This window comes from Cyprinodon variegatus, unplaced genomic scaffold (assembly GCF_000732505.1).
Source record: "Cyprinodon variegatus isolate N-32 unplaced genomic scaffold, C_variegatus-1.0 Scaffold1, whole genome shotgun sequence".
NCBI lineage: Eukaryota > Metazoa > Chordata > Actinopteri > Cyprinodontiformes > Cyprinodontidae > Cyprinodon > Cyprinodon variegatus.
In genome coordinates, this window is record NW_015150454.1 from 1292301 (window position 1) to 1312316 (window position 20016).

General features: G+C 36.7%; 1 protein-coding gene across 12 annotated transcripts in view; it reads right to left on the reverse strand.

Moving 5' to 3' along the window:
• Positions 1-1412: 1412 nt before the first annotated feature.
• Positions 1413-20016, reverse strand: part of LOC107092828 (calcium-activated potassium channel subunit alpha-1) — a 180775-nt gene continuing 162171 nt past the window's right edge. For 9 of the 12 annotated variants that reach the window (XM_015388435.1, XM_015387774.1, XM_015388351.1 and 6 more), the window contains 6 exons: positions 18660-18790; positions 14322-14516; positions 13819-13937; positions 13499-13723; positions 9860-9888; positions 1413-5896 (listed from right to left, as the gene is read on the reverse strand). In XM_015388435.1, coding sequence (XP_015243921.1) covers positions 5745-5896; positions 9860-9888; positions 13499-13723; positions 13819-13937; positions 14322-14516; positions 18660-18790 — 851 coding nt within the window. In that variant the 3' untranslated portion in view covers positions 1413-5744. The remainder of the gene's footprint in view (positions 5897-9859; positions 9889-13498; positions 13724-13818; positions 13938-14321; positions 14517-18659; positions 18791-20016) is intronic. The other 3 variants (XM_015388190.1, XM_015388019.1, XM_015387938.1) reach the window with 1 other exon arrangement.

Consider the following 20016-nt stretch of genomic DNA (forward strand, 5'->3'; position numbering starts at 1 on the left):
ACAGATTTCCTGCATATTTTTAATGTCAAAACCCTACAGTTGTACAGACTCTTAATCCAGTAGCTCTAGGTCTAGTCAAAGGATGAATGGAAAACAGTGGAAAAAGGAATGTAGCTAGAAATAGAGATAGTTCACCCTTCTTTGTTTTCTTTTTCCACAAGTTTCCAGACTTAGTGAAACTGTGTTCAGTCAATATCAGCTGTTTTGACTGAAATTACCCTGGGAACCCCAGACAAACAGGGACCTCTAGCAGTTTCAGTGAAAACTTGGGCATGCCCTGATGCAATTTATATGCCTGGAAACTGGAATACAGCTTATTTTTTAAATAAAATCCTTGGCTTTAAAAGTCAACTAATGTTCTAGGCTAAGTCTAGCATGCCTACCCTCCATTTTTGTGTGATTTATGGATAATTTGGCTCAAAACGTCTGTTAGTAAAGATTATATTTTACCTTCATTGAGCACAATTTCCAGAAAAGGTTTTTATCCTGCTTTGTAAAGTCAAAAAGAATTCAACAGTGTTTCAGCCAGTGGGTCATATTTCTGTAGTGTGAGGCTACATCACTTGACAGAGACAGATAAGGAACTCTGTCTTTCACTAACAACATCAGTGCAAAGTTTTAGACAAATTCATTTTGAAATTATATATATAATAACTGCATTAAGGTTTTGTGAGCAGAGTTGGAAAAGAGGTCCAGAAACATGACTAGGCTACATAAGTTCTGTCAGGAAGAAAGGACCCAGATTCTAGCAAACTACTGCTGGAGACTTTTGGAGGATGCCTTAAAAAGTCTACATTTCTACCAAGTATTAAGTAGAAATGTAGTTGTTGGGTAAACGTCTGGATTTCAAGGACAGAGAGAACTTCCTGACTGTTTCACTTTATTAAAGTTAGCTGTTTGAAAATGATACTGTATAGGTTAATAATTCCCTGCTTAGACAGAAAATTAATTTGTCTCCTTAATTGTAATATATTAAAACATTTTTATACAATATGTGTATATATCCAGAGTTTACATGTTCTCCCTGTGCATGTGTGGGTTCTCTCCGGGTACTCAAACTTCCTCCCACAGTCCAAAAAGATGACTGTTAGTTTAATTGGCTTCTGTAGATACAGAAAATTGATGGATGGATGAAAAATTTCAATATGGCTGAAGCTAGTGATGTCTCATCATTTACAAACATATGTATGTTGTGATGATGCAGCTGTAAAAAAAATCTTCTTTAAACTGTAATTTTTTGGTCATCCTTGACTGAATGATTAAGCCTATTAGGCCTGCCCTATGTAACTTGAGCTTAAGTATATTATCTTCTATATGTTATGATCTATAGTAGAACATTAATATTTTAAGCTCCTTGAGGGGATTTTTGACAGAAATATAAAAAAAAGACAAAGATCCCAACATTAGAACACAAATACATCCATTTTAATTTGAGAAAATACAAAAAGAAATAATGTACAACCTATGTACAAACTTTATTTTTTTTTACAAGACAGAATATTTATCATCAGATTATATTTGATAGAGTCAGGTAGATCAACTCAGCACCATCAAATAATCCTTTCCCCTTCATATCCAAACACATCCAAAGTAATTAGAAGGCTATGTCAGACTCCTGTATTCTGCAATGACAATATGCCAACATTTCCTATCTAGGATAATCAACAATAATATTCTGAATTCTTCCTGAAATGATAAAAGCAACCTTTTTTGACAAATTTGCTGAATGCAACTTTAATGTGTTAAGACTTGAGACGTACCTCCATTTCCCTCTTATGAGATGTATCGAGTACAATCGCCTTTGAATAAAGTATACTCTCTTTTACAGCTAGGGAAATAACATTAAAACTGAAAATAAAATAAAAATACAACATACTGTCCAAATAGTCATGCATCGCATTCGATCTTTGATGTGTGCTGTTTCTTAATGGGCTAGTGTGAATCCTTCAGTCATCCACATCCTACTGCACAGCTTGAGCTGAACTGCTATAAAAGACACTAAGTATGAAACAATTTCTGTGAATTGAACTTTAGCCAGCCCCAATACCAACTCCTGAATGCCACTTTTCGCTTTTAGTGGGACTTTATTTTGGGACCTCCTCCCGATCTTTACACTGCCTGGCACTATACTGGCATGGAGGCATTAGTGGCTTGGATGTTCTCCATGCCAGTACAAGATACTATTTCTTAGAGTGGAGAAAAAAAAAAAGGACTATTGTTTTCTGAGGTTTTTCTGGATGACAGAAGGATGACTGCTTCATGGCACTTAAACAAAAAAAAAAAAACCTTCGGAGGTATACAATACAAAGACATTTCTGAATTTGAGGGCAACAATTTTGTTTAAAACCTTGGTTTAAATAGGTTGCACAATGGGGGCTCAGGTAGAAACAAACATACAAGTATAGGGAAAATAAATGACGCATTAATTCATGTGCTGTCAGTTTGAATTATTAAATCCCTTAACGTGTAAACAAATAAAAGGCAGTTGTGACAGTTTGTGACAGATAATGACAAAGCTAACAAAATGGAATGTAAACCTTGGATTACAAAAAAGTAAAACCCAGGAAAGCTGAGGATGTTCTGCCTTTTGATGACACTTGCTGAATTGGTGCTACCTTCCATTCTAGGTGTTTAACTAGATCTTACTTTCTTTAAATAATCTCTGCATTCTTAAATAAAACCCAAGATCTTATTTTCCTTATCTTTAAGATATACTGTAAGTTGTCAATTCTGTTTGAGTCATTGTCACAGTATTAATTTCTTAGCATTCAGGCGACAAGTAAATCTGCTATAAACAATCCAATTATACAAATATTTTTCTCACATTATTATTATTTTTTTTCATGAAAGGAATCTATTTGCTACAATGTGTGACAATGATGTAATCACAGTTCCAAAAGTTCACTTCAGGACAATGTGTATGAAGCGCCAGTATAGTTACATCCAATAGACAAACACTGAAGCTTGGATCATTTCGTTTGAGAAAGACATGTGGTCTATATCATGGGTTGAGTTTACACAAACATATTTTGCACAATATTTTTCATTTTATATTCCAAAACAGTATCCTATGCTTAGAGTAACCTTTCCTCAGAGAAGAGAATCACTGCAGTAAATAGACAGCATCTCCAGGCCATATTTATTTACCTTATTAAATTATTCTGTCTCATGAAAACACGAGCACACTGTGCCGTGATTTTTCGCATCCTCTTTCCCCACACCGGAGACCTAATTTAGGTCAAACACGTCTCCTGTAGGTCAGTTAGTTCTGGCCTGGGCACAGTGGGAGCAACCTTTTCTTCTTAGACTCTTCATCATCAATCCAGTTTCTCAATTCCACCCCCTAAGAACATAATTCGCCTACATCTTACCCTTACACATTGATTCGTAGACACAATGCAAATAAACAATGATTAAGGTGAACTCAAGTTCAGTTCTGCATGCACTCCATGGAGCTGAGCTGAGTTTGTTCTGCTCCAGAGTGATGTAGTCCGTTAGAGGGTGCAGGGGTTGACTGAATTTAATACATTGTGAAAATAAAGTGATCTTTTAAACACAAATTTTTTGATATGTTAAAGGTTATGACTATCTCAAAAAGCAATTTATTCTAGATTCTGTATTAGAAAAATAAATACAAATTGGCTATGTTTATGCATATAAAATAAAGTTTAAATATATAAATCCACCAAGACATTTCTGTAGGGTTTTTTTTACCCCATAAGTGCTGGATTTGGATCTAGAGGTGCTCACAGGCTGGCATTAAGAACAAAAACACCTCTTTAGCGTTCTTTAATGCCGTTTGTGGACTTGGTAAATTTCCTCAACTATGATTGTCTTGTAGGATAGAAACAGCTGGTTAACTCCCAGGGTCTTTGAAGTATGTGATATCTGGATTGGCAGCAGAGAACATCCAAGCTTTAACTGCCTCTGTGCCAATCCTGTACCAGGCAGTGACTTTGATCAAAGGAGGCCCATTAATGCCCACTTTTATGCACTATGTGGCATTCACTTTCACAGAGACAAACTTTAAGGTGAAAAAAAAGAAAAATATGACATTCTACTTTGTGATCCCTGTTGTGCCACCTTTCTATGGCAGCATGTTCAGGAAGGCCAACCAGCTGCCATCCATGCTAGATCCAACATAGCTGAGGAATATTTGCAGATCCAAATCCTTTAGTTGTTATTAGTGTTAGTAGTCTTATTTTAGTACTAAGATAGTTCATGCTGTTCCCTCCAGAAAGCATCAATGCATACAATCCAGTTAAAATGGATGCTTTACAGTGATAAGCATGACTCAGGAGAAACACGTGGCTGCACAGGTTTACACACAGAACTGATTATGTGACAGAGTGAACAGGCTAGAAAACCTTTCTATGTTTTCAGGCCAATCAACCACACTATAAAGTTTGTGCTAATGGCCGTTTTTGATGTGGGTGAAATGGCCCACTGCCAATACAGCATCCCAAAAGAGGACATCACAAGCACTTGTTGGCAGGCTTGGGAAGTATGGATTTCTGTTGTATATTTGCATGTCCAGTCAATTATTTATGTGTGCAGCCCTGTTTTTGCACAGTGTAAAAGCTCTAAGTTAAACATTTATGATTAATTACTTTTGTTGCCATTAAATTAAAAGGCAATTTCTTCATTTTGGTTTAATCTAGATTGTATTTATTTGAAATTAAAAATTCTAGATCAAACCTAAACAGAAGTCTACTCTGGACAGAAACCCCTAAATACTGCTTAAATATTCTGAAGGTGCAGAAGGAGGGGCTTGCTCAGTGTATAATTTGTGTAAGAACCGCCACAGTGTGTTATTTAGGAGGATTAGGCACACATGTGAGGTTGAAAGTGAATTTCAGGCTAAGAATTCAACATATCTGCAGAAAGCATATGGGTACAGAGTTGTCTTTCAAAGAAGCATGAACCTTCATTGCACCATTTTCTGAGTTAATAGATTTCTGCTTTACAAGGTGATTATGCTCTGCAGGGCTGGAATGGTCTTGCTCAAAGTGATGATTCAAGGTATATCTGCACACCATAAGCGACAACATGATGGATAACAAAAGAAGAACATGATTAGAATGCATCCAAAGCCCAGCGTCCCTTCTCTTCCCTTTCTTCCTTTTTCACTCCATCCGTATGTAAATCTCCTTGGAGACAATTTACCAGAGGGGGGGTGATGCCTCCAGTTCTTCTGTCAAAAGAGGCTTTTTGTATGTTTTAGTGCAAATAGAAAACAGAAGCAAACAGAAAATACAGTGACGATGAATCCCAGCTGGTTTTGCGTGACACACCTGGGTTGATCTTTGGGAGATGATATTTCAGTTTATCGCTTCAATCCTCATTCTCCAATAACCCACCATCGCTTTATCCACAGTCTCATGAAGAGGTGAACTATTGCAAAGAATAACAGGAAGTACTTTTCTTTTCTTAAAATTATTTTAAAAAGTGCTAGGGGAGAGGGGCTGTACAGTCCTTATTTGATTGTCATTATGTACAACTCTATGGATACATAAATTAAATAGAGTCCAAAGCATGGAAGTAACATTTAGGGTATGCACACAGGAGATCCCTTCTAGTCCGGCCTTCCGTCCAACCCTTGACTGGAAGAAAGAGTGAATAGAAGAGTCTTCAATACCCCTGTCGGTAATATCGTCTCATCTTGTCTAGCGATTTCCGCCCGACTCTTCAAGACAGGTCACACAGATGTCTGGTGAGTTATCAAAGAAACCCCCTGCCCCTGTTCAGCATTCATCTTCAACTTCTCTGATTGGTGGAATCAGGCTACTAGTGGATTTGTATTGGTTGACTTGGTTGGCCATGTGTGTGCTCATGGGCTTGATCTGAATGTTCCTCGGATAGGCATTTTCCGGTTCATCTGTAAACCATTTCTTTTCTAAAGAGAACAAGGCAGAAGAAGGAGAAAAACAATGTTAGCTTGGAAAGGTTTGCAATTTCAGGTTACTTACAACCAAACTGCCTCAGTTTAAGTGAGATCAATATTGGCATGAAATTGTCCAGTGATTAATCTCTAACTATAAGGTTTGTAAAATGAATGGAAGCCAATTTGAAGTTCTAACAGTGGCATACAACTTTGAAAGTGTAAGTAATTATGTGGCAGAATTGTCTGCTGTGAAAATATTTATTTCAGTGGGATAAGAGACAGAAATCTTAGGTGTTTCATTGTTACAAATTCAAAGATTCAGTCATGTTGGCAGGCTTTAAGACATCAATCTCTACGAGAGATTTCTGTTTTTACCAAAATACAGAAATAGGAATATTTTTTGAAATTTAGGTTGAAATAAATTTCTCATTTTAGTTAGGGCTGTGCAGTTACAGAAACACATCCAAATATTGAAGAATATTGTAATGACATTAGTTTCTGCAGTTAACCCACATTTCCTTTAGTTTTTATTTTGTTTTTATTGTCCGACAGTGTTAAAGAAGCCTATTGAATAATATCATAGACCTTTTGCAACATTTCAGGCTTTAAACATAAAGATATAAAACCGTAAATTCTTTGTGAAGAATCAACAAGTAGGACACAATCATGAAGTGAGACTAAATCTATTGGCTATGTTAAACCTGTTTAAAAAATAAAAGACTGAAAATTTGGGTGTGCAAAATTATTCAGCCCCCTAGAGTTAATAATTGGTACACCAGCTTTTGCTGCAATTAAAGCTGCAGGACACTTATGTTTTACATTGAGCTACTGACTATTTTGCCCATTCTACAGCTCAAGCTCAGTGAGGATGGATGGAGCCTTTGTAAACAGCAGTTTTCAGTTCTTTCCACAGATTTTGGACTTGATTCAGATCTGGATGTGGACTTGGTCATTCTAACACCTGAAAATGTATATTTGTGAATCGTTCCATTGTAGATTTTGCTTTAAGTTTAGGATCATTGTCTCCATCCCAGTCTCAGGACTTTTCCAGACTCCAAAAGGTTGTCTTCCATAATGGTCCTTTTTGGCTCCATCCATCTTCCCATCAATTTTAACCATCTTCCCAGTCCCTGCTAAAGAGCAGCAGGCCCAAACAATGATGCTGCTACCACCATGTTTGACAATGGGAATTGTGTGTTCAGGGTGATGATTCACTTGAAAAGTGCTCCTTGGGAAATGTTTTTGCATCTAAATCTGGCTTTAAATTTCTCTACAAAAAAATACTCTGACCTACCTGGTGTGCTCCTTATTCTTCATGAATCCTCTGCCCTTTAACCACACCTCTGAGACCATCACAGAGCAGGTGCTTTTATACGGAGACTTGATAACACACAAGTTGATTCTATTTATTATCATCAGTCATTTAGGTCATCATTAGATCATTCAGAGATCCTCACTGAACTTCTGGAAAAAGTTATCTACACTGAAAGTAAAGGGGGCGATTAATTTTGCAGGCCCCACTCTTCAGTAGCTAATTTGCTGAAAACATTTAAAATATCCAATAAATTTTGTTACAATTTATATTTGTGTCCAACTTGTTGATTCTTCAAAACAAAATCCAATTATATATCTTTATGCTTGAAGTCTGAAATGTAACAAAAGTTTGAAAAGTTTAAGGGGGCAGAATATTTCCTAAATTCACTGTATGTAGAGATTTCATGCAACAGGGTTGATACTCATTTCTAATCATCTACAGCTAAAGCAAGGGGGTGTATAAAGCAGCAATCACATAAAACACTATGGGAATTTTCAGAACATAGTTGTTTTAATATGTTCACTTTTGTCTTAGATTTCTCTGGACTAGCCATTAGTTGTAGCCTCTAGAACGAAACAGGCATGGATGCAGCCTGGAGACCTCATAACGCTTAACTCATGGCGCTGGTCAGTTGAACTTAAAGCACAACCCCAGTGGCTTAGTTAAATAAAAAAAAAATCTCTTTGAACAACGGTCTTGCCACAGTTTTTTCATTGTAAGTTAGAAAAACAAGACTGGAAATTCGGTCAAGTTATGCAGATTTTAATGCTTTTACAAAGATAAGAACATTGGGGGTGTGGCTTAATTTCATCAGACCAGTGCCATATGATAAGCACAATAAATAGGCAGGCCTCTAGGCTACAGCTATATACTCTTGTCCAGAACCATCTCTCTCAGCCTCGGCAGATGGCCGCTCACACTGAGCCTGGTTCTGCTGGAGGTTTCTTCCTGTTAAAGGGAGTTTTTCCTCTCCACTGTCGCTACAAACATGCAATCAACCGGTTTTCTTAGATAGAAAACTTAGAATCAATTTGACTGTATGATCTGGTGAATTGCAAAGTGCCTTAGAGATGACATGTGCTGTGAATTTGCGCTAAATAAATAAACTGAATTGAGTGGAATTGAACCAATTAATCTGAATTAATACCACCAAAATTGTCCTATTTAAATCAAAGTCTTAGCTCCCAATGTAGATGTTTATTGATACATATATTTACATTTGAATAAAATATGTTACAGGATAATATAACAAAATGTTAATCAGTACATTTCAAAAGGGTTTTAAAACTGCAAAGGATACCTCCAAATTAAATGGATATCTCTAAGCAGGCTTGGGGAAAAAAACTTGCTATATTTCCCTTTACTCTATTTAGAATGTTTACTTTTTATATTTAGTGATTTGGTTTTTAGATCTTACAGTTTACTTACAGATCACAATTTTAATGCACAATGTCTGAAATGTTTTACAGTAATTTTTATCAAGATTTAATGGAATTTTAAAAGGATATTTGTTGTTTTAAACAGAATATAGCCTTCTCTCAGTTTCTGAGGTAAAAGAAGGGTCTATTTAGATCTGCAAACAAGTTCTTAAACTTGTCTCTACTTCTAATGTCTTGCTACCTTTGGGGTTAAAGTTATAACATCAAATTTTAACATTGCAAAGTGGAGCAAACTATGTGCCTGTACTCTGACTCTTGCTCTGACTCTTACACTTCTGTGTGTGCGCATCAGCAGTCTTAAAGCTGCAGGGGTGTGTGTTAGAGAACAGACATTTGATGTGTAGAATTGTGCCTAAGGTGAGGCAAGATGTCTGCCATCTCTCTCCATGGTCTGCTGTTGATACGGTGAACTTACTGATGTTGCCTCTAACCAGCATATCAGGTGCACAGAGTTACAAGGAGGGAACTTACAGGCTCATATCCACCTCTTTAATATAAACTTTAAATTGGTCACACCTCCCACTTTCCCCGTGTGACCGATGGCAAAGGGCTGGACACACTTTCTTTAATTTTCTGTAAAACGGTGAGTAAATTGACTGCATCGGGGGGGTGGAGGGGGGATTTGAATGGGTCTGACCTACATGTGAGTTAACATGTGGGTTTGCACAGCTGAAATCTTGTTACAACACTGTGTTTTAAGCAGCTGATAGTAAAAATACAGTGCTGAAGTGCACTGCTAGGGAACAGGTGTGACATCTTAAAGCCTGCTACTGTACAGGTCGTCTGATAGCATTCAAACAAGAGGGAAGATGCACAGACATACGGACCTTTCGCACAATGCAAATCATCCCAAGTTCAAACAAATCATAAAAGAGGGGCATGGAAAATAATGTAAAGAAATAATGCATTTCAGAGAAAAATAATACTTAGATAATCAAATAAGAGAAATGCACAAAGAAAAGTGGGGGGAGGGTATTGTCTCAGCCTCATGCGATGTGGAAATGGGCCTGATTATGGCAGGTAGGAGCCAGGAGCAGCAACAGACATTTTGCTTTCCACATGAAAGCAAATCTTAAACTGAGGCATGGTTTGCTCAACATCTGAAGAACATGATAAATAAACAAACTCCCCTTGTCATAACTATCCACAGGGGAAATAGTTATGAAGCAAAAACCCCCAGGTAAAAGTTGCTAAGTCATGCAGAATTGTTAACTTGCATACCTTGGCTCATTCTATTCATCCTTGTTGCACTTCAGAAAAAGAGGTAAGTAATCTAATGTAAGTAAGTAATATTTGCAGCAAATACACAACCGACAAAAAGACTAGCCACTCTAAAACTTGCATGTTGTCACTTCTATATTTGGGCAGTTTAATACATCTTAATTTCCAGATGTATTGAGAACTCTTTATCTGCACATTGGTCAATCCTGAGTTTAATCAAAACAAGTCTGCATGCTTTTATTATGTGTCTCTGTTTTGAAATTAACTCAGTTCCATTACTTAAAATATTTTTTTTATGGAAGAGAAAATGCCAAAAAGAAAATACAGCACCCTTCACAGTTATCAGCTGGCATATCTTAAAATAGGTTAATCTTTGATTGGAGTAGCATAGCGTTAATCAAAGGCCATCACTCTGCCATAACATTGAACAGCCATGTTGGCTGCCTTACTCTTGTTTAGTTAATCAACACTTTTTCAATATATTATTCAATTTCAGACACCAAGGTTTTATAGTTACTGTATGGTTATCTACAAGCTTCAATACAAATTTTAAAAGTATTTAATAATCAATGGAAACTAGATATTTACACTTAATACATAAAAGACTATTTTAACAAATTCCCTCTTTGCGTCTGACTCACTCTATTATAAATCAGACTAAACTTTTATTGGTTTCTGTCAGTTAGGATTTCCAAAATTATTTAATTTAGCTAAATACCAAAATATTTAACTAGTCTCTTTAAATGTAGACATTTAAATATACTTGGAGCACAGATTAAATATAATGGAACACAGATTATGCTATCATGACTTTTTATAGTGACCTTTTTGTTTGACAGAAAGCGAGGAATCTTGCAAATCTTAGAACACCCTCCCAGCTTAGCTGTTAACACCCTGTTGTGTGGATGTTTTGCTGCAGAGGGACATCAAAAATATATATTTTTTATTATGAGAACAAAGAACTGAGAATACCATAAAATTACTTACAATTAGTAACTTAAAAACTGGCTGAGGAATGTTCTGTTTCAATGTTTATAAGACGCAAAGCTTTTATCTTAGTCCTATAGAGAATTTATTTTGGCACAACTGAGAAGGTATAAGCAGTGCAGTCAACAAAGCAGACACAGTAACATCAGTGTGTTTAGTAAAATAATTTTAGGGAGCTTAAAAACATCGGATCTAAGCCAAAATTTTTGCAAAAGGAAAAAAAAAATCAAATCAAAAATCAAAGAATACACTTTAATTTCATGGAAATCCATTAGAATATATCTGACTATGTTATTTTAATTCATCTAGAATTTAGAAAATAGAAATAATCTTGGTAACACATACAGAAATATTTTACTCCGATTTAATGTTAGGCAGCTATTTAATACGGAGCATATAAATATCTGGCATTTACATACATTTAAAAAAAAAAATTTTTTTAATGGGTTCACCAAAGTCAAGGTCCAAAACTATTCCTTACTTTAATCCCGCAGTACAAACCCTGCCCTTTTCAAAGTGTTCAATGACATCCACATAAATGCAGACCGTTAAAGAACCACAGTGCTGGTATTATTGAACCTTAATGCAACATTCAACATTGTTGATTGCTCCAGTTTATGGGCCCGGAAAAATGGGTTGGCATTTCTGCTACACAACCTGACTGGTTTGAATCCAACCAGACAGGGCCTTTTCTGTGTCGCTAGATAACTTTACATTAGAGATCACCAAAATCATGTGGTGTTCCAAAAGGGTCCATCTTAGAGCCCCTTTAATTCAATATCTACATGCTCCCCTAACTCAGTTCCTAATAACCAAGAACATAGTCTAAGTTCATAGCCATGCATATAACACACAGCTACACATCATGAGGTCACCAGGTCACTAAGAACCCATTCAAGCACCGGTTAAGTGCATAGAAGAAATCAATGCAAAAGATCATCCATTGCTAAAGAAAAGATGCTAAACTTTTCTTAAGTTGCTTTAAGTTGAGATTAGAGTTCCATTTGTTTAGAGTGACAATTGACTATGCAATCTAAAAGTAATTAGTTCAAGTTTCTAATCCAATTCCCTTTTATTTATAATTGGTCATTCTTGTATTCTATTTTATTATCTTGCAATGTACTTTTTCTTATGATATACAACACTTTGACTTGTCTTACTACTTCATTCTACAGTATTATATAACTAAACTTGCCTTAAATGTTCTTGCCTTAATCCCATGTTCTCTCGTCCTTCCCAATTTGAATTAGTTAAACAAAATATTCCTGTGTAAATTCTTAGTCTTCAAAGAGGATGACCAAGAAGTCATCGTTCCTGATGTAAATTCTTGGTCCTCCCCCGAGATAACTGAGAATTAACATCTGGGGGGATGGCTGACTATGTGGAGGATTAGGGTTCGGAGGAATGTGGTTTTTGCTTCCAACCATCTACATTTTCATCTAGAAGACTTCAAAAACCCAGGAGAATGAAAGGTGGATCTTTGATTTGTACTTGTCTCGGAATGTGCTTCGGAGGAGAGACCTCCATGTTGCTTTTTGGCAGATTCAACAGATTGCTCTTGTGCAAGTCGAAATCATTGACTCTGGAATAGGTGTCAAAATGTCTACAGAAAAACTGAGCAAAAGTCCAGTTTGCCTCTGATCTAAGCCTGTTTTGTGGCTAAGAAAAATAGATTTCTGTGTTACTTCATGTTTATGTTCAAGGAACACTAAGGAGTTCTTATACTATTAACAAAGATTTCTGGACACTGATTAAATCTAAAAAGTGAAGTGCAAAGTACAAGTTATATTCATTTTAAAGGAATTGTTTAGGCTGTTAAAAGTTTTGGCAACAGTTTTTAAGACACATACCTTAATGTGGAATGAATAAAACATATTCAAGTAATATTAGTTGTTCAGTGGGATTATGCTACTCCAATAAAAGGGTTAATTTATGTTTTCCCAGGTGTGTCGATAAAAGTGGAAGGTGCTGTAACACAAGTTAGAATCTTTTACTATACTTATATATTAATATTTTAACCAAATAATAAACAGAACAGGAACTAAAAGCCTGATCAACAAGGACATGCAAAAAAAAGCACTACAGATGCACCATGAGTGAGAAAATATCAACACTGCTAAAAGTGGATGATCTTATGATGGAAGCATTTCCAAAAGCCATAGTTTCTTTCAACTCGATATACCAAACATCACAATACAAAATATCCATGATCTAGGCACTGATCATGAGCACAAATAATTACCAAACAAACTTTACAAACACCACAAATACAACAAATTACACAGGTAGACCAAACAACATATTATATATCATTGCTACTTTTTCACTGTAAGCTGGTCTCCAACAACAGTGTCATCCAAGCAGGAAGGCAAATTGTATACTGGGCCAAGAATCAATACAATAGAAGTCGAATTGTTTTCTGGCAGTTATTGATTAGGTGGTATTCTGTTATGATCGTCAGTGATCTGAGTGAAAACTGCATGCAGATGATTGTGAACAAAAAAAAAAAAAAACAGCACAAACCAGACATTACATCACATCTGTCATCACAGCCTGCACACAAATACACACACCTAAAAAACACAGCTCACATATAGATCACTTAACATGCAGAGTGACACCACACACAGCATGTACAATAAGTGCACCTACTTCTGTTTTTCACGTGCCTCTCTGCTCTTACTGCTGCGGTTCTGCCTGTTGGAGGGGGGCACAGAGTGTACCGAGGAACTCTTTTTGCTGGAGGAATGGGAGGAGTGGGAAGAGTGGGATAAGCTTGTCCTTGACTGGCCGGCGTTGTGGTCAAACTGCATTAGGCAGAAGATCAGGTCTGAGGGCACCAGTTCAAACTCGTATGGGGGGTTTGTGATCACATATCTGCCCAAAAGACAAACATTGTCAAGACTGATACTCAAATCATTTTAATCTGAAAGATTGTGGTTTTTTGCAATCATAAAATTCGGATACTTTACCGTTTTGTGCACTGACTTGGTGTACCGAGGTGAGCATCTCTTAGTCTGTAGATCCCAAAACACAGCATGTTGTAGGTTTTCAGGGCTTTACAGAACAGGTCGCCATAGCAGCCACCATCCTGATAAACAAAATAAAAGGGTGTTAGCTCAGGAAGTCTTTCCATGTCAGCAAAGATATTTTATGCTTATCTTCTTCAGATTCAAAGTTAATGCCAACTTTTACCTCTGGAGACTGAAGCAATCAGCATTGTGACATAATTTATTGTATAAAAAAAAAAGCAGCTCTGAGTAACAATAAAACCTGATAAAACTAGTTGGAAGCAATGTTTCCTTTATAGGACTCTTGTCCCTTTTGAAGTGTTCGCCGCCTACTGAGGCCTGTTTTTTTGTGATTACTTTTGTTCACATAGGATTAAGGATTGTGATGAACAGCAGAGGCAGCCAGATGTGTGCTGCCAGGTAATGCCAAAATGTTGTCATTTCCACTCAAAGCGTTTGCTTACCCCTAAGTCAGCAAACGGGCCATCATACAGGGCCAGCTGGGCAACGCGACACCTGTCTCTGTTGGCAAGCGTCTGTGGCGTGCTGTAGCCTCCTCTGAGAGCGTTTTCCTCAGCTAGCAGGCCCTCGAGCTCTGGCGTGGCTCCTCCAGTGACTAGTGTCCGGATTAGTGTGAGAATGTTATCGTTGAAGTATGTCTGGAGAGAACACAGATGGGATTTCGGTTAGAAAGAAAGACTCCCCCAGTTACCAGATGAGGTGTTAAATCAGAAGAAGGGTAAGAAACAGCTAGTTATTTTGACCTTCACCATGTCTAATAGTAAAGATCTGAAAAAAAAAAAAATGAGCTAATGTGGTTAGGGAACAGTATTTTTCACCCGTCTTTGTTTGAATGAAAACTTAAATATGTGTTATTCTCAAATTATGTCTATCACATAAAAAAAATAATTAGCTTCTGTTTCTTTTAGTGTACTCTTCATAGAGCTGGTTTAAGAAAAAACATAAACTAAGCACCTATATAGGACCCTACACATCATAAAGTGGAGCAAGAAGGTTCACAGAAGTTGAAAGTCCCACTGGGAGAATTGGAGGTCATAGAATAGCCCAAAAGGTCAGTGTCAAATAAGAATGCCTTGCATATAAAATGCAGTAGATAGCCAAGTGCAAAGTATTCATTCCTGAATCTCATTAAACCACTGTCACACAGTGTTTTCTAAAATCAGTTTGCATTTTCTTTTCAGTCAGTGAATGCATTAAATTGAGAGAACATATTTCATACTTTGCTTCATCAACAACATCACTTCTAAATCAGCAAATCAAACGGCTATTGCACGTTGCACCGATATCGCACTTTACTCAAGTGTTACCTGGGCTACAAATTCTATGGACATCAAAAGCTGAGCAATAAAATCAAATTAACTTTTTTTTCCAACATATTTTATTTGAAATAATTGACAAATATATCTTTGAATCATACAAAAGCAAATGTTAAGAGTCATTTTTGATATCAACAAGTTGATCATTCCTTTTGCTTATCTCTCTGCCTTTGTCAGAAATGTATGGACTTAATAATTGTCAGAAAATACTTAACTCTTCTTTCCTCTGCATTGAGTATGAATTTAAACACTTTAAACACTGTATGATTAAGGAAAATACCAGAAAGAGATGCCAGAAGGTGCTGATATTAACTCAGAATAAATCCAGATTTAGACAGCGTATGCCGGACGTCCCAGAATCTCCTAAAATGCTGGCATATGCTGAACTTTCTATGTGTTTTTTCAATTTTGGGCATAGCATCAGTAATAGCTGCTCCCCTCAGCCGCATCGGTGCTCCTGAGGGAACAGTGATACCCCCGGAGGCCCCCAGTCTGCGTAAAAAGATTGCCGTATTAAACTAGCTGCTGTTTATACCTGCCAAAAAAATAAATAAATAAATAAAAATAAAGAAATTAGGTTTGCAGTCACAGCAGATTCAGCGTCATGTCTGCTGGGATGTTTGTTGGTCGTAGTCGCGCTCACCCTATGATGATGAAGTCTAGAGGAGAACTGACGGTTTCCTCCTGTGAACTCTTTTATACCAAAACGCCGCTAATACACCATTATACAGTAGATAACATAATAAAAAGATAGTTAGAAGTTATGCACAAGTTACTCATAGGTTTTGGATAAGCTAGACACCTAGACTCATGAGTAACTTACACTTAACGCATGTCAACGATCAGATAACCTGTAACTATTGCCCAACGTATGAGCATACGCTGGCATACCTCGGGAAATTTTTGAGAATGCTCAAAATTTCTCGACATATTTGCCATATGTTGATGTGTGCCAGCGTGTTTCAGCGTACCTCAGCGTGCTCATAACTTATACAAAACTGACCCATAACTTATCCAAGAAATGTCAGCATTTCTGGCAGAATTTTCTTACGTCAGACATACGCTGGTATAAATCGTCAATATAGCCATAGGTAAAGCTTTACGGCTTTACCTATGGCTAGCTGTCGCTCCATATTTAGATAAGCTTAGAAAAGTTTGCTTTTCTTGCTGTTGTTACTTCTAGGAAGAACAGTGTGAAAAGAACAGGATCCAGGAAGAGACTAGCCCTGTTCTGTAACAATGATCTGGATAATGGTGTTCTCCAGTGTTCTCCGTGTTCTTTGGGGGCTTTTTTGTTTGTTTCCTTTCTAAGTTTCCCTGCTTTAACAAACCTGATTCAGATCATAGCAATTCTAAAATCCCTTTAATACCGTCAAAAGTTGAAATCAGTTGTGTTGAAAAAATGACAGATCTAATCTGCAGGACAGGCATTGGACACCTCTATCATATACCATAATATTCCAAAACTCATTCAAGCCCAGCTCCTATCCCATCTTCTCCTTCTCAATAACTCACACAAGATGGATTACAGGTTTGCTCCAAGGGAGTAACAGCCCCATCTCTCTTTATGTTTATGTGCAGGCAATATGGATAGATTTCCATCCTTTCACAATTTTCATTACACACACTTTTACATTTTTGTTAATCATGACATTGTTTATTCAATATCAGTCATTTCAGTTTATATAGTGCCAATTCAAAACGCAACTTGAGGCACTCTACCAGAGACATTTAAATCAGATCATACAGTCAAATTTCTTAAAAGTGCTTTATCTGAGGGGAACCATCTGATTGCATCAACTCATTGACTTTGCAGGCTACGTTCCTCCTGATAAGTCATTGCAACAGAATTTAGTCCAGATACATATTTGATGATGCAAATCTGAATGAAAATAATGATGGGTAACCATTTGTTTTTAGAGGTGAAAATGATTAAATGGCTATAAATGTGTGTTCCACAGTGGAAGAGTGGCTTGTTATTTTGTGTGGGCTCATTGTTGAAACCAGAAAAGCCCACAAGTGTGCTCACTCAATTGCAAGTTCGTACACGCAGGGAATTTTGTTCTTTGCACATTAAAACAACGTGTGGTAGTCTTAATAGAAAAGATCATAAAAAATGTTACAAAGCTTTTTTTACTCATTTTCCCACAACAGGGATTCTTATCTGACCATCACAAATGTCAATATATTCCATTACCGGTATTGTGAAGAACCAACATTCTATGTGCAAAAATACCTGTAAAGAGGAGAGGAACAAAACAAACCACCTTCTTCTATGCCTTTAATAGTTCCCCTGGATTGCCTCTGGCAAACAGAACTTGGGTTCATTCACAGCGAGCTTCCCTCTTCCAACTCCTACCTCAAAGCCAGTTGTTTACAGTGAATTTGATTTAGCTGTGTCAGACTAAAACCAGCGGCTGAATGAATATGCATGCCACATATTTTTTTAAATAAAGAAAACTAAAACTTTCTACACTTTTTCTACTACATTACAATTCTAATTTATTCATCCTATGTCTACAAAACTGATCAATATCTATTTTTTTCTTTTCACATCGAATACAAACACCCATCTGGTTTCACAGAGTTTTTACAAAATAAAGCAGAAGTACTTAAACTATCACTGTTCTTCTGTGAATGCTGTTCTACACACTGAACAATATCTCTGTTCTCCTTAGGGACACCAGTTTGACTGCGCTCTCTAGGTGTCTGGTTCACTTGTCCTTCAAGCTGTTCGTGCCCAGCTTTTTCCTTGTGCTAAGACAGCCGATGTCACTCGGCAGCGAGGCCAGAGTGGCAGCACCTCTCTCTGGGCCCCTGACAGGCCTGCAGAGCTTCATGATGGATGAGCAGTGTCCATTAGCCGGCTTCACCTCTGACCACTTTCAGACTAAAGCTGACGCCTGTTTTACTCCCCGCACAGCTCAGCACCACTCGGCCTTCTAACCTCTCATTCAGCCAAAGGACTGCAGGAATTAAGTCATCACACCAGTGAATGGGGAGGGAAAGAATTATAGGTGGTCATGAGATGCAGAGGAAAGAATTTACAAAAGATTTTCTCCCATCACCTTTTTAATTTCATCCATGGTGATGTGATTCTGTTGTGAAGATGATGGAAGAGGGTTTGTAAGTCTATTATAGCTGGTGTCATCCCAGTTATAAGAATCCTTAATAAAGTTCATGATATCTATATTGCAAATGTTGTTTTAGACCCCAAAAAGCTGGCAGCAGGATCAATTCACCAAATCTCCCAGACGCTAGAAATGCAATGTATTGGCAGCTTTTTACTCTAACAGTAGTGTCTCTCATGTTCAGCAATTTATCTTCATTTTATTTATTTATTTTTTTATTAATTTTACTTTGAAATTGCTGTTACAGACAGTACAAGATCCGGCATGGCACAATAGGCAGTAGAAAACCCTGACATATTTTATCCCAGAGGTTTAGCAGTGTTTAAAAGCTTACCGCACTCATTAGGGAGTCGAGTACACTGATTGCAAAGGCGGTTCCGCAGGCAAAGGGCTGAGTCAGGTAGAGCTCTGTGTCTGGGTCGTCATCATCATCCTGGTCCAGGAACTGAACGTTTGAGTCATTCACTGAGAGACAAAGGAAAAGGCTGAATTACAAAAAGTCAAACTGAGGGCTAATCCGAACAGACATATACCACATATATCTAAGAATTCATAAATGTATGACTCTTAGTTCACCTTTACTTTAGGTATTTTAGTTATATTAGAGGAATATCCTCTTGTAAAAATCCTAAATTAAAACATGAGGGAAAAAAATCTACTAAATGGCTGCAATTATCTAACTTTTTTTTATGAAGCGTACCTTCAACAAATCCCTTTGTGTAGACAAACAGAATAAGAGCAGCAGTAGTAGTAGCATAATCTCACATCAAAAAAAGCTGCTGCAGTTTTCTGACACTGCTATTGATTTTTTTTAAAGTCTCAATCACTGTCACCTTCATTGTGTGTGAAGGCAGTATAAACTCGTATGGTTTGATAGTTACAACTTTTGCACAATGGAAAGAATAAATTAATTATTTCCCTTCTTTAAATTTATATTTAGGAAATAACTTTATTGAAGTCTTAATATTTCCAGACCTCTTCAAACCGTTTAGGAACCATGAAATTGTGTCATAATTCAGGCTCATTTGCTCAAGCTGCAGATAATTTAAACTTTTTATTCATTACTCTGGTGATAGATATAGCTAAGTTTGAACTATTTTAATTTCCTGGCATATAATGATAAACGCAAATTTGCCTAAATGAAATAGCCTAGCATATACTCTTAGTTTTCCTGGTTTGAGAGTGGCTTAAAGAAATAGGTCACTGTTTAAGATCATATTTCTATTACAGGAAAACAGGAAGTCCTAAGATATAAGTGCCTCCACTTTTAAAAGAACTATGAGTACATTTATTATGTACATAAACATACTGTTTATGAATAAGCTCTTCCTTCACTGAGCTTAAACAATTCAAAGAGCTGATTCTCTTTCCATTTTTCATTGTGAGATTATACTGCTGCAAAGAAATCTGAATTAATTTAATGTGTTTTTATGTCTTGTTCAGAGGCTCCAATAGATGTAAAAGGAGCTATGCATTTATGATATTTTGAATCTTTAATATGAAGGAAGGCTTCCTTTACATACTTTAACATGCAGGACATTTTCACATACAGCTTTAGAAATGTTTTCTTTAGGTATTTCTCAACAGCATTTAAATCATACAGAGTAGTAGCCATTGCAGAAATTATGCCACTTTTAGTACTCTTTGTTATTTTATATATGTATATATATATATATATATATATATATATA